This window comes from Diabrotica virgifera, chromosome 6 (assembly GCF_917563875.1).
Source record: "Diabrotica virgifera virgifera chromosome 6, PGI_DIABVI_V3a".
Taxonomy (NCBI): Eukaryota; Metazoa; Arthropoda; class Insecta; order Coleoptera; family Chrysomelidae; genus Diabrotica; species Diabrotica virgifera.
In genome coordinates, this window is record NC_065448.1 from 190,852,064 (window position 1) to 190,865,165 (window position 13,102).

Below are 13,102 nucleotides of genomic sequence, written 5' to 3' on the forward strand. Positions count from 1 at the left end.
TAATTAACAAATTTGGTTAAGGACTGACAACAATTTTAATTTTTAATTATTCTCCTAAAAATAGTGAAGAAAATTTAATTGATTTTGAATATGGACGAACATTCACAAATCCCTCTATTGCTAATATTATTTTGATAGTCCTGTCGCCAGGGGGGGTACAACGGCCTCCTATATTCAGATGGACTTACCCAAGTTTTTTTTTATGTATTTTGACCTGTAGAACACGAATTTTTTGGGTAACAGTTGATCCGGATGTCGATAAAATTGTTATAAACCAAGAAGTTGAGGAATCACATAACAGCGATTTCTTGCAAAAGAAAACATTTTTTTGTATTTTTTGGGCCATTCTAACCAAAAAATGTTCCTACAAATTTTTTCGTAGGATGCATAGTTTTCGAGATAAACGCGGTTGAACTTTCAAAAAATCGAAAAATTGCAATTTTTGAACCCGAATAACTTTTGATTAAAAAATAAAATAGCAATTCTTCTTACCGCATTTGAAAGTTCAGGTCAAATTATATCGGTTTTAATTATTTGTATTGCTAAAAATTAATTATTTTATTGTTAAAACAAAGCTGTAAACACCTAGTGCTTGAGTGATGTTTTCAATGATTTCCCATTTAAAATCGAATGAGTAGGTAGAGGAGGTAAAAGTGCAAGCGGGGCTATTTCTACGTAGCATGCATTAAAACGCATGTATTAGGCACGGGAAACACTATGTGTTATAGCTTTTTTTAACAATCAAAAAATAAATTTTTAGCAATGCAAATATTCAAAACAGATAAAATTTTACTTAAACTTTTAAAGGCGGTAAGCAGAATTGCTATTTTATTTTTTATTCAAAGGTTATTCGGGTTCAAAAATTGAAATTTTTCGATTTTTTGAAAGTTCAACCGCGTTTATCTCGAAAACTATGCATCCTACGAAAAACCTTGTAGGAACATTTTTTGGTTAGAATGACCCAAAAAATACAAAAAATTGTTTTGTTTTGCGAGAAATCGCTGTTATGTAATTCCTCAACTTCTTTGTTTATAACAATCTTATCGACATCCGGATCAACTGTTACCCAAAAAATTCGTGTTCTACGGGCCAAAACACATAAAAAAAACTTGGGTAAGTCCATCTGAATTAAGAAGGCCGTTGTACCCCCCCCTGGCGACAGGACTAAGTAGGTAGAGGACGTAAAAGTGCAAGCGGGGCTATTTCTACGTAGCATGCATTAAAACGCATGTATTAGGCACGGGAAACACTATGTGTTTATAGCTTTTTTAACAATCAAAAAATAAATTTTTAGCAATTCAAATATTCAAAACAGATAAAATTTTACTTAAACTTTTAAAGGCGGTAAGCAGAATTGCTATTTTATTTTTTATACAAAGGTTATTCGGGTTCAAAAATTGCAATTTTTCGATTCTTTTAAAGTTCAACCGCGTTTATCTCGAAAACTATGCATAATACGAAAAAACTTGTAGCAACATTTTTTGGTTAGAATGACCCAAAAAATACAATAAATTGTTTTGTTTTGCGAGAAATCGCTGTTATGTAATTCCTCAACTTCTTTGTTTATAACAATCTTATCGACATTCGGATCAACTGTTACCCAAAAAGTTCGTGTTCTACGGGCCAAAATACATAAAAAAAACTTGGGTAAGTCCATCTGAATTAAGAAGGCAGTTGTACCCCCCCTGGCGACAGGACTATGAATTTTATAAGCAACAACAAAATTTAATTGTATATGTTCCGTACAAGTTAAAATCACCATAGGACCACATCAAATTTGTGCACATCAATCCACCTAAACTGATGCGCTGTCACGGTGAAGGAGCACGCCAAGTTTTCTCAACACGACGCTACCTTATCGGCAGAGTATACGAGAAGTGTACGGTAAATTGAAGCTGTAATTACAAAAAAAGAAATATGTATGTCTTTGTACTCACTTTATAACGCTCAAAAAATTACGGGATCTGGATTTCAATGCATATTTTTTTTATAATTCTCATATATCAAAGTTACGCGTGAAGTTAGTGGTATTGATGACAGTTGTTAACCTTTCGTTACTCGCGCCAACTTTTTGTGATCGGATACTCGCGCACGGTGCAGGAGACCGGGTCCAAAAATATGGGTCAGCAGTGTTTTAAAATTATTTTTTTTTGCAAAATTGTGTACGAATAAATTATTTAATGAATATATGATCATATAATTTTGTAGATATGCGTTTGTGTTCACATTATATTACTTTAATCAAAAATTTAATAATTTTCATTGTTATCCATTTATATGTATATACATAAACTTTGGAAGTGAAAAAAAAATTGAATATGGTTAAATTTGTTTACTAAGAACTTTAGATCTAAATTCAATACACAAAAAATTAAAAATAAAGAGTAATTGTAGTAACAAAAAAAGTTATAAAAATTAATTAACGTTTTTAAAACATGAAATACACAATGGTGTCACATTCATTGGAACAATGGTGTTCCAAACACAGATATTTTGGGCATATTTGGCAGTAAAACTTTGTTTTTCTATTTTTCTTCCAATCACAAACAGCACAGCGATCTGAAGTTTCTGGTGTTACGACTGGTACTTGTTCTGTTGGTAAACCACATATCTCCCTAAACCTCATTCTGATGGTTCTGGGTAAGTTATATATTTATATTTATATATATAAATATAAATAAACTAATCTATAAACATTGAAAATAAGGAAAAGATCTTAAATTACCTTACTAATTAAAAATATCGATGTGTGATCCAAACACAAAAATTGGTGCACAAATACTCGCACACGGTGTACGGGACCGTGTTGCGTAATAACAAAAGGACAGTACTATTTTTTACACTGCGAACTGACTTTACCCACAGTTGATTGACCACTGAAGAAGTATACGAAGTAGCCATTCAAAATCCCCACTACAAGCAGAGTTACAGGAATTTATTTACAGGCCCGGTCTCCCACACCGTGTGCGAGTAACGGAGGGTTAAGAAAACGTGGGCGATCCCGGTGAAGTAGGAAGTGCAGTGGGAGGTAGTTAAGCATGAGAATTCGGGCACGCCAGGTTTTCTCAACACGACTCTACCTCATCGGCAGAGTCTGCGAGAAGTGTACGGTAAACTGAAGCTCTAATTACAAAAAAGAGATATGTATGTTACTAAAGAAGTAAAATTTGATGTAACCACTTTAAGTCCAACTTGGATCTTTTTTAGAAAAAAAATTAAATAAATTACATACCATCTGCAAAGGAAGATTTTTATTTCTTTAGTAATTTTTATTATGGTATACAGCCAATGAGACGGATTCTTTCCTTTTTATATTAAGAGGGATTCTTTCCTTTTTAGTTTATATTTTTTTATAATAAAATATGTATGTCTTTGTACTCACTTTATAACGTTTAAAAAATTACGGGATCTGGATTTCAGTGCTTATTTTTGTTATAATTCTCATATATCAAAGTTACGCGTGAAGTTAGTTGTATTGATGACAGTTGAGAAAACTTAGGCGATCCCGTTGAAGTAGAATAGGGAACTTGCATAAATTTTTAAATTCGAAAAAAATGTTATAAATCACAACAGAACATAATTTAAAACATGTATCAAAGATAAAAAGTTTTGTTTGTCTTTCGTTTGGCCCCTAAAGACGATTAAAAATTCAAATTAAAACAGGTGGTCAAAAACGCATAGTGACGTCATATAGTTGTGCATGTATATTCTGCACCAACAAAGTAAACAAAATTGTATATAATTTTAAATTAGACATTATAAACGTCAGTAGAAAATACAGTTATGTAACGTCACAAGCGTTTTTGATCGTTTGAACTATTTTACATTGGCTAAGGGTTCTTCTAAACCAAGGCCAGAAAACAGAAAAAAATATACAGATTTTAAATTATCTTCTAAGTTATTATGAGGTTTTACCGCGTGAAAGTTTGGAAATATTATTTTTAAAGGAAACTGAATAATATTACGTAATAAAAAAATGTGTATTTAAGTTCCCTCATAGGTTTGGCATTCGTTTTGACACTGACACTAAGTTTTATAAATATATTTGATAATTTCTATTTCTGATATATTTGAGTGTTTTTAAGATATATTTTTTAAAATGACCGAAGAGGGTTTTTGTAAAGGGCAGTCTGATAACTTACCTATAGTTGATTATGTGTATGGTGGCTACATATTTTCAAAAGAGTGAAAATTTTTCCGTCGGAGAAGTTCGGGGAGTTAAAGCAGATAAGTAAGTACATATATTATATATATTATACTCTCATTATACCTACTAATTTTAGAGTGTGATTTTATTCTGATTATTATTCTCATAAGTATTTAACGATAAAACTTAGTAGGTACACACTTCCTATTAAGTATAGTGATCAAAAAATGTCATTACAATATAATAATTTTCCCATATTTCGCGACGATGCTGTGGCCAAATACCCAAGTAGGTGGAGGCCAATAAACTAAAGAAGAAGAAGAAGAATATACTTACATAATATAACCCTCCCACATCACTGATATAACCATATAAAAAACTAATGTAAAACTATGTGACGTCACGGGCCGTCTGAACTACTTTAAAATAAAGAAGACTTTAAATTTGTATTTCTAAGTTATTATGAGTTTTTGAAGCGGGAAATTTTGGAAATCTCATTTTTATACAAAACTGAACATTATTATGTAATAAAAAAAAATGTGCAAGTTCCCCATTCGGGCACGCCAGGTTTTCTTAACACGACTCTACCTTATCGGCAGAGTCAGCGAGAATTGTACGGTAAATTGAAGCTGTAATTACAAAAAAAGAAATATGTATGTTACTAAAGAAGTAAAATTTGATGTAACCACTTTAAGTCCAACTTGGACCTTTTTTAGAAAAAAAATTAAATAAATTACATACCATCTGCAAAGGAAGATTTTTATTTCTTTAGTAATTTTTATTATGGTATACAGCCAATGATACGGATTCTTTCCTTTTTATATTAAGAGGGATTCTTTCCTTTTTAGTTTATATTTTTTTATAATAAAATATGTATGTCTTTGTACTCATTTTAAAACGCTCAAAAAATTACGGGATCTGGATTTCAGTGCTTATTTTTGTTATAATTCTCATATATCAAAGTTACGCGTGAAGTTAGTTGTATTGATGACAGTTGAGAAAACTTAGGCGATCCCGTTGAAGTAGAATAGGGAACTTGCATAAATTTTTAAATTCGAAAAAAATGTTATAAATCACAACAGAACATAATTTAAAACATGTATCAAAGATAAAAAGTTTTGTTTGTCTTTCGTTTGGCCCCTAAAGACGATTAAAAATTCAAATTAAAACAGGTGGTCAAAAACGCATAGTGACGTCATATAGTTGTGCATGTATATTCTGCACCAACAAAGTAAACAAAATTGTATATAATTTTAAATTAGACATTATAAACGTCAGTAGAAAATACAGTTATGTAACGTCACAAGCGTTTTTGATCGTTTGAACTATTTTACATTGGCTAAGGGTTCTTCTAAACCAAGGCCAGAAAACAGAAAAAAATATATAGATTTTAAATTATCTTCTAAGTTATTATGAGGTTTTACCGCGTGAAAGTTTGGAAATATTATTTTTAAAGGAAACTGAATAATATTACGTAATAAAAAAATGTGTAAGTTCCCTCATAGGTTTGGCATTCGTTTTGACACTGACACTAAGTTTTATAAATATATTTGATAATTTCTATTTCTGATATATTTGAGTGTTTTTAAGATATATTTTTTAAAATGACCGAAGAGGGTTTTTGTAAAGGGCAGTCTGATAACTTACCTATAGTTGATTATGTGTATGGTGGCTACATATTTTCAAAAGAGTGAAAATTTTTCCGTCGGAGAAGTTCGGGGAGTTAAAGCAGATAAGTAAGTACATATATTATATTTATATATTATACTCTCATTATACCTACTAATTTTAGAGTGTGATTTTATTCTGATTATTATTCTCATAAGTATTTAACGATAAAACTTAGTAGGTACACACTTCCTATTAAGTATAGTGATCAAAAAATGTCATTACAATATAATAATTTTCCCATATTTCGCGACGATGCTGTGGCCAAATACCCAAGTAGGTGGAGGCCAATAAACTAAAGAAGAAGAAGAAGAATATACTTACATAATATAACCCTCCCACATCACTGATATAACCATATAAAAAACTAATGTAAAACTATGTGACGTCACGGGCCGTCTGAACTACTTTAAAATAAAGAAGACTTTAAATTTGTATTTCTAAGTTATTATGAGTTTTTGAAGCGGGAAATTTTGGAAATCTCATTTTTATACAAAACTGAACATTATTATGTAATAAAAAAAAATGTGCAAGTTCCCCATTCGGGCACGCCAGGTTTTCTTAACACGACTCTACCTTATCGGCAGAGTCAGCGAGAATTGTACGGTAAATTGAAGCTGTAATTACAAAAAAAGAAATATGTATATTACTAAAGAAGTAAAGTTTGATGTACCCACTTTAAGTCCAACTTGGACCTTTTTTAGAAAAAAAATTAAATAAATTACATACCATCTGCAAAGGAAGATTTTTATTTCTTTAGTAATTTTTATTATGGTATACAGCCAATGAGACGGATTCTTTCCTTTTTATATTAAGAGGGATTCTTTCCTTTTTAGTTTATATTTTTTTATAATAAAATATGTATGTCTTTGTACTCACTTTATAACGTTTAAAAAATTACGGGATCTGGATTTCAGTGCTTATTTTTGTTATAATTCTCATATATCAAAGTTACGCGTGAAGTTAGTTGTATTGATGACAGTTGAGAAAACTTAGGCGATCCCGTTGAAGTAGAATAGGGAACTTGCATAAATTTTTAAATTCGAAAAAAATGTTATAAATCACAACAGAACATAATTTAAAACATGTATCAAAGATAAAAAGTTTTGTTTGTCTTTCGTTTGGCCCCTAAAGACGATTAAAAATTCAAATTAAAACAGGTGGTCAAAAACGCATAGTGACGTCATATAGTTGTGCATGTATATTCTGCACCAACAAAGTAAACAAAATTGTATATAATTTTAAATTAGACATTATAAACGTCAGTAGAAAATACAGTTATGTAACGTCACAAGCGTTTTTGATCGTTTGAACTATTTTACATTGGCTAAGGGTTCTTCTAAACCAAGGCCAGAAAACAGAAAAAAATATATAGATTTTAAATTATCTTCTAAGTTATTATGAGGTTTTACCGCGTGAAAGTTTGGAAATATTATTTTTAAAGGAAACTGAATAATATTACGTAATAAAAAAATGTGTAAGTTCCCTCATAGGTTTGGCATTCGTTTTGACACTGACACTAAGTTTTATAAATATATTTGATAATTTCTATTTCTGATATATTTGAGTGTTTTTAAGATATATTTTTTAAAATGACCGAAGAGGGTTTTTGTAAAGGGCAGTCTGATAACTTACCTATAGTTGATTATGTGTATGGTGGCTACATATTTTCAAAAGAGTGAAAATTTTTCCGTCGGAGAAGTTCGGGGAGTTAAAGCAGATAAGTAAGTACATATATTATATTTATATATTATACTCTCATTATACCTACTAATTTTAGAGTGTGATTTTATTCTGATTATTATTCTCATAAGTATTTAACGATAAAACTTAGTAGGTACACACTTCCTATTAAGTATAGTGATCAAAAAATGTCATTACAATATAATAATTTTCCCATATTTCGCGACGATGCTGTGGCCAAATACCCAAGTAGGTGGAGGCCAATAAACTAAAGAAGAAGAAGAAGAATATACTTACATATAACCCTCCCACATCACTGATATAACCATATAAAAAACTAATGTAAAACTATGTGACGTCACGGGCCGTCTGAACTACTTTAAAATAAAGAAGACTTTAAATTTGTATTTCTAAGTTATTATGAGTTTTTGAAGCGGGAAATTTTGGAAATCTCATTTTTATACAAAACTGAACATTATTATGTAATAAAAAAAAATGTGCAAGTTCCCTATTCGGGCACGCCAGGTTTTCTTAACACGACTCTACCTTATCGGCAGAGTCAGCGAGAATTGTACGGTAAATTGAAGCTGTAATTACAAAAAAAGAAATATGTATATTACTAAAGAAGTAAAGTTTGATGTACCCACTTTAAGTCCAACTTGGATCTTTTTTAGAAAAAAAATTAAATAAATTACATACCATCTGCAAAGGAAGATTTTTATTTCTTTAGTAATTTTTATTATGGTATACAGCCAATGATACGGATTCTTTCCTTTTTATATTAAGAGGGATTCTTTCCTTTTTAGTTTATATTTTTTTATAATAAAATATGTATGTCTTTGTACTCATTTTAAAACGCTCAAAAAATTACGGGATCTGGATTTCAGTGCTTATTTTTGTTATAATTCTCATATATCAAAGTTACGCGTGAAGTTAGTTGTATTGATGACAGTTGAGAAAACTTAGGCGATCCCGTTGAAGTAGAATAGGGAACTTGCATAAATTTTTAAATTCGAAAAAAATGTTATAAATCACAACAGAACATAATTTAAAACATGTATCAAAGATAAAAAGTTTTGTTTGTCTTTCGTTTGGCCCCTAAAGACGATTAAAAATTCAAATTAAAACAGGTGGTCAAAAACGCATAGTGACGTCATATAGTTGTGCATGTATATTCTGCACCAACAAAGTAAACAAAATTGTATATAATTTTAAATTAGACATTATAAACGTCAGTAGAAAATACAGTTATGTAACGTCACAAGCGTTTTTGATCGTTTGAACTATTTTACATTGGCTAAGGGTTCTTCTAAACCAAGGCCAGAAAACAGAAAAAAATATATAGATTTTAAATTATCTTCTAAGTTATTATGAGGTTTTACCGCGTGAAAGTTTGGAAATATTATTTTTAAAGGAAACTGAATAATATTACGTAATAAAAAAATGTGTAAGTTCCCTCATAGGTTTGGCATTCGTTTTGACACTGACACTAAGTTTTATAAATATATTTGATAATTTCTATTTCTGATATATTTGAGTGTTTTTAAGATATATTTTTTAAAATGACCGAAGAGGGTTTTTGTAAAGGGCAGTCTGATAACTTACCTATAGTTGATTATGTGTATGGTGGCTACATATTTTCAAAAGAGTGAAAATTTTTCCGTCGGAGAAGTTCGGGGAGTTAAAGCAGATAAGTAAGTACATATATTATATTTATATATTATACTCTCATTATACCTACTAATTTTAGAGTGTGATTTTATTCTGATTATTATTCTCATAAGTATTTAACGATAAAACTTAGTAGGTACACACTTCCTATTAAGTATAGTGATCAAAAAATGTCATTACAATATAATAATTTTCCCATATTTCGCGACGATGCTGTGGCCAAATACCCAAGTAGGTGGAGGCCAATAAACTAAAGAAGAAGAAGAAGAATATACTTACATATAACCCTCCCACATCACTGATATAACCATATAAAAAACTAATGTAAAACTATGTGACGTCACGGGCCGTCTGAACTACTTTAAAATAAAGAAGACTTTAAATTTGTATTTCTAAGTTATTATGAGTTTTTGAAGCGGGAAATTTTGGAAATCTCATTTTTATACAAAACTGAACATTATTATGTAATAAAAAAAAATGTGCAAGTTCCCTATTCGGGCACGCCAGGTTTTCTTAACACGACTCTACCTTATCGGCAGAGTCAGCGAGAATTGTACGGTAAATTGAAGCTGTAATTACAAAAAAAGAAATATGTATATTACTAAAGAAGTAAAGTTTGATGTACCCACTTTAAGTCCAACTTGGATCTTTTTTAGAAAAAAAAAATTAAATAAATTACATACCATCTGCAAAGGAAGATTTTTATTTCTTTAGTAATTTTTATTATGGTATACAGCCAATGAGACGGATTCTTTCCTTTTTATATTAAGAGGGATTCTTTCCTTTTTAGTTTATATTTTTTTATAATAAAATATGTATGTCTTTGTACTCATTTTAAAACGCTCAAAAAATTACGGGATCTGGATTTCAATGCATATTTTTTTTATAATTCTCGTATCGAAGTTACGCGTGAAGTTAGTCGTATTGATGACAGTTGAGAAAACGTGGGCGATCCGAGAATTCATTGCTAGATGAGCAGTGCACGGGAGATTGTGTCTTGTGTCTCGAACCTGTGAAGTTTTTTTTTTTTTCTCTGATTCTGGTTTTGGTTTAGAACTAGAACCTTTAGCCACGTAATTGTATAACTTATCGCCAAGTCAGGGGAGTAATGTGTAGTGTGTGTGTTGAGTAAGTGTCTTGTTACTTTGCAAAGTCGACGTCATTGTCTTTGCAAAGAGACGCTAATTGTTACCTGTGAAGTTAATAATCATTAACTCTGAAAATATTAATTAAATAGTTCCTGTCACTTATAGTCCAGAAAGCCACTGCGCATCCGCTAGCAAAAATATTCTGATTCGGATTTTTTGCACAATCTTACTCAAAAAGGACTTCTTTTAACAAATTTGCATGTTGCCAGGACCAAAAGGTGGTCAAAAATTTTTTAAACGTTTTGTTTTTATTTTTTTCCTCAAATTATTTTCGGTTTTTTTGATCATTCCAAACAGAAAACGTCTTTAGTAACTTTTCTCTAAAAATGATAGTATTTGACATATAAGCGATTAAAAATTTAAAAATTGCGAAATCGGCCATTTTTAACCCTCAAAAACTATGTGAAAAACTGAAAATTTGAATATTGCCAAGAAAGGTATATATTCTTTAAATATCGATTGATGAAATTCCTAAGAGTTTTTTGCAATACAATATTCAAAACTCCTTTGTTTTTTATTTTCTAATCAAGCGTGCGCGACACTATTTTCCACCAACAGTATGGTGCAAATGAAAGGAATAAATTCGTTATTTCGTAAACCGGCGACTTTAGGGAAAGTCCCGAAACAGGTCGATTTTTATTTTTAAGTTATGATATTGTGGCATATATGGTATACTAGTGACGTCATCCATCTGGACGTGATGACGTAATCGATGATTTTTTTAAATGAGAATAGGGCTCGTGTGCTAGCTCATTTGAAAGGTTCTTCAATTATCTATTCAGTTATATAAACATTTACATAATTATTTATACAGGATGTCCAAAAAAATTTTTAATAAATTAAATTATTTGACAAAACAGAAGTAGACGGACACCCTGTATAAATAATTATGTAAATGATTACATTACTGAATAGAAAATTGAAGAACCTTTCAAACGAGCTACCGCACGACCCCTATTCTCATTTAAAAAAATCATCGAATACGTCCTCACGCCCGGACGGATGACGTCACTAGCATACCATCATCATCATCATCATCATCATCATCAGCCTCTCTCAATCCACTGCTGGACATAGGCCTCCCCTGTTTGTCTCCAAAGTGTTCTATCTTGTGCTTTTTGTATCCAGTTTTTTGTTGTCTTTACCATCTATACCATATATGCCACAATATCATAACTTAAAAATAAAAATCGACCTGTTTCGGGATTTTTCCTTAAAGTCGCCGGTTTACGAAATAACGAATTTATTCCTTTCATTTGCACCATATTGTTGGTGGAAAATAATGTCGCGCACGCTTGATTAGCAAATAAGAAACAAAGGAGTTTTGAATATTGTATTGCAAAAAACTCTTCGTGATTTCATCAATCGATGTTTAAAGAACCTACCTTGGCAACATTCAAATTTTCAGTTTTTCACTTATTTTTTGAGGGTTAAAAATGGCCGATTTCGCAATTTTTCAATTTTTAATCGCTTATAAATATGTCAAAAACTATCATTTTTAGAGAAAAGTCACTAAAGACCTTTTATATTTATAATGATCCAAGAAACCTAAAAAACTTTTTCCATGCAAAAAAAATAATTTTAGGAGAAAAACAAAAAAAAACGTTTAAAAAATTTTTGACCACCTTTTGGTCCTGGCAACATGCAAATTTGTTAAAAGGAGTCCTTTTTGAGTAAGATTGTGCAATAAATCTGAATCAGAATATTTTTCCTAGCGGATGCGCAGTGGCTTTCTGGACTATTATAAACTGCTTGGATCTGTGATTTCTAATTTCAATTACTGTATAGATAAAAATATTATTTATAGAATGATAAATTTTACATATAAATGTTTGTATCAAAATAATTATGGGAGTGCACGTGCACATCTGCACTTATGAAGGAACCGCCACTGGAAGTAACAACCTGCAATTATTTTAAAGTCTAAGAAGCAACTTAACACTTACCAGAGCAAGCTTGCGGAGGAAGCGGAAAAATAAGCGTGGTAGAGGATTTTCTCCTAGCTACAGCGCACCCTAGCGATTGTGGCTTAAAGGAACGAAGTTGTTGCATGAAATCCGAGCACTCCATGAGAGCTACGTCGGCGAAGTGCAGGTCACACAGGATTTGGTTCTTGAAGCGGCGCGCTCGCTTCTGATTGGGTCCGGTCAAATTGAGACCGCAACTGTTGCACCGCAAACATTCTTCGTGGTAATGGTTATTGTCGTATAAGGGTGAAGGTTCTGAAAACAAGGGCTTTTTGTAATTTTTAATGGTATTGAGAATAAGGTTTGTAGGTAATCTAATACACCTTTTGAAACCCGCTTCGAAGGACCAGAAGGTGTGTCTTAAAATTTAATAATACCTACACTAAAAACGAAAGTAACGCAGTGTATGTATTTTAAAGTAATAGTGGTGTTTAGAGTATTACTATGATATTTTTAAATAGACACGGCGTTTTCTATTTTATAGTAAAAATATAGTAATGTACGGAATGAGAAAATATATATGTAGTTATGTGAGTCGAGAATATTTCCAAGCGAATATTCGCGAACATTGGAAAGTTTCCGAAAATATTCGCCTATAAAAAATGGAAATATTCTCCTGACCGCGAATATTCCCGGAAACTTTCAATGGAAAATTCTCGAGAATATTTCCCAAGAATTTTCAAGAATGTTTCCAAGAACTTTCCATATTTCCGAGAACTTTTGAGAATATTTTCAAGAGCCCTTTGGACATAAGAGTCAGTGACATAATTTGAATTTACATGGAAGTAGTGCTATTTAATTCACATGGCCGGCGAACC

General features: G+C 31.1%; 1 protein-coding gene across 1 annotated transcript in view; it reads right to left on the reverse strand.

Moving 5' to 3' along the window:
- Nucleotides 1-12,535, reverse strand: part of LOC114329261 (uncharacterized) — a 261,832-nt gene extending 249,297 nt beyond the window's left edge. Inside the window, exon 1 of the mRNA XM_028278300.2 lies at nt 12,264-12,535. Within this exon, the coding sequence (XP_028134101.2) occupies nt 12,264-12,387 (124 nt within the window). The 5' untranslated portion in view covers nt 12,388-12,535. The remainder of the gene's footprint in view (nt 1-12,263) is intronic.
- Between the last annotated feature and the right edge of the window lie 567 nt (nt 12,536-13,102).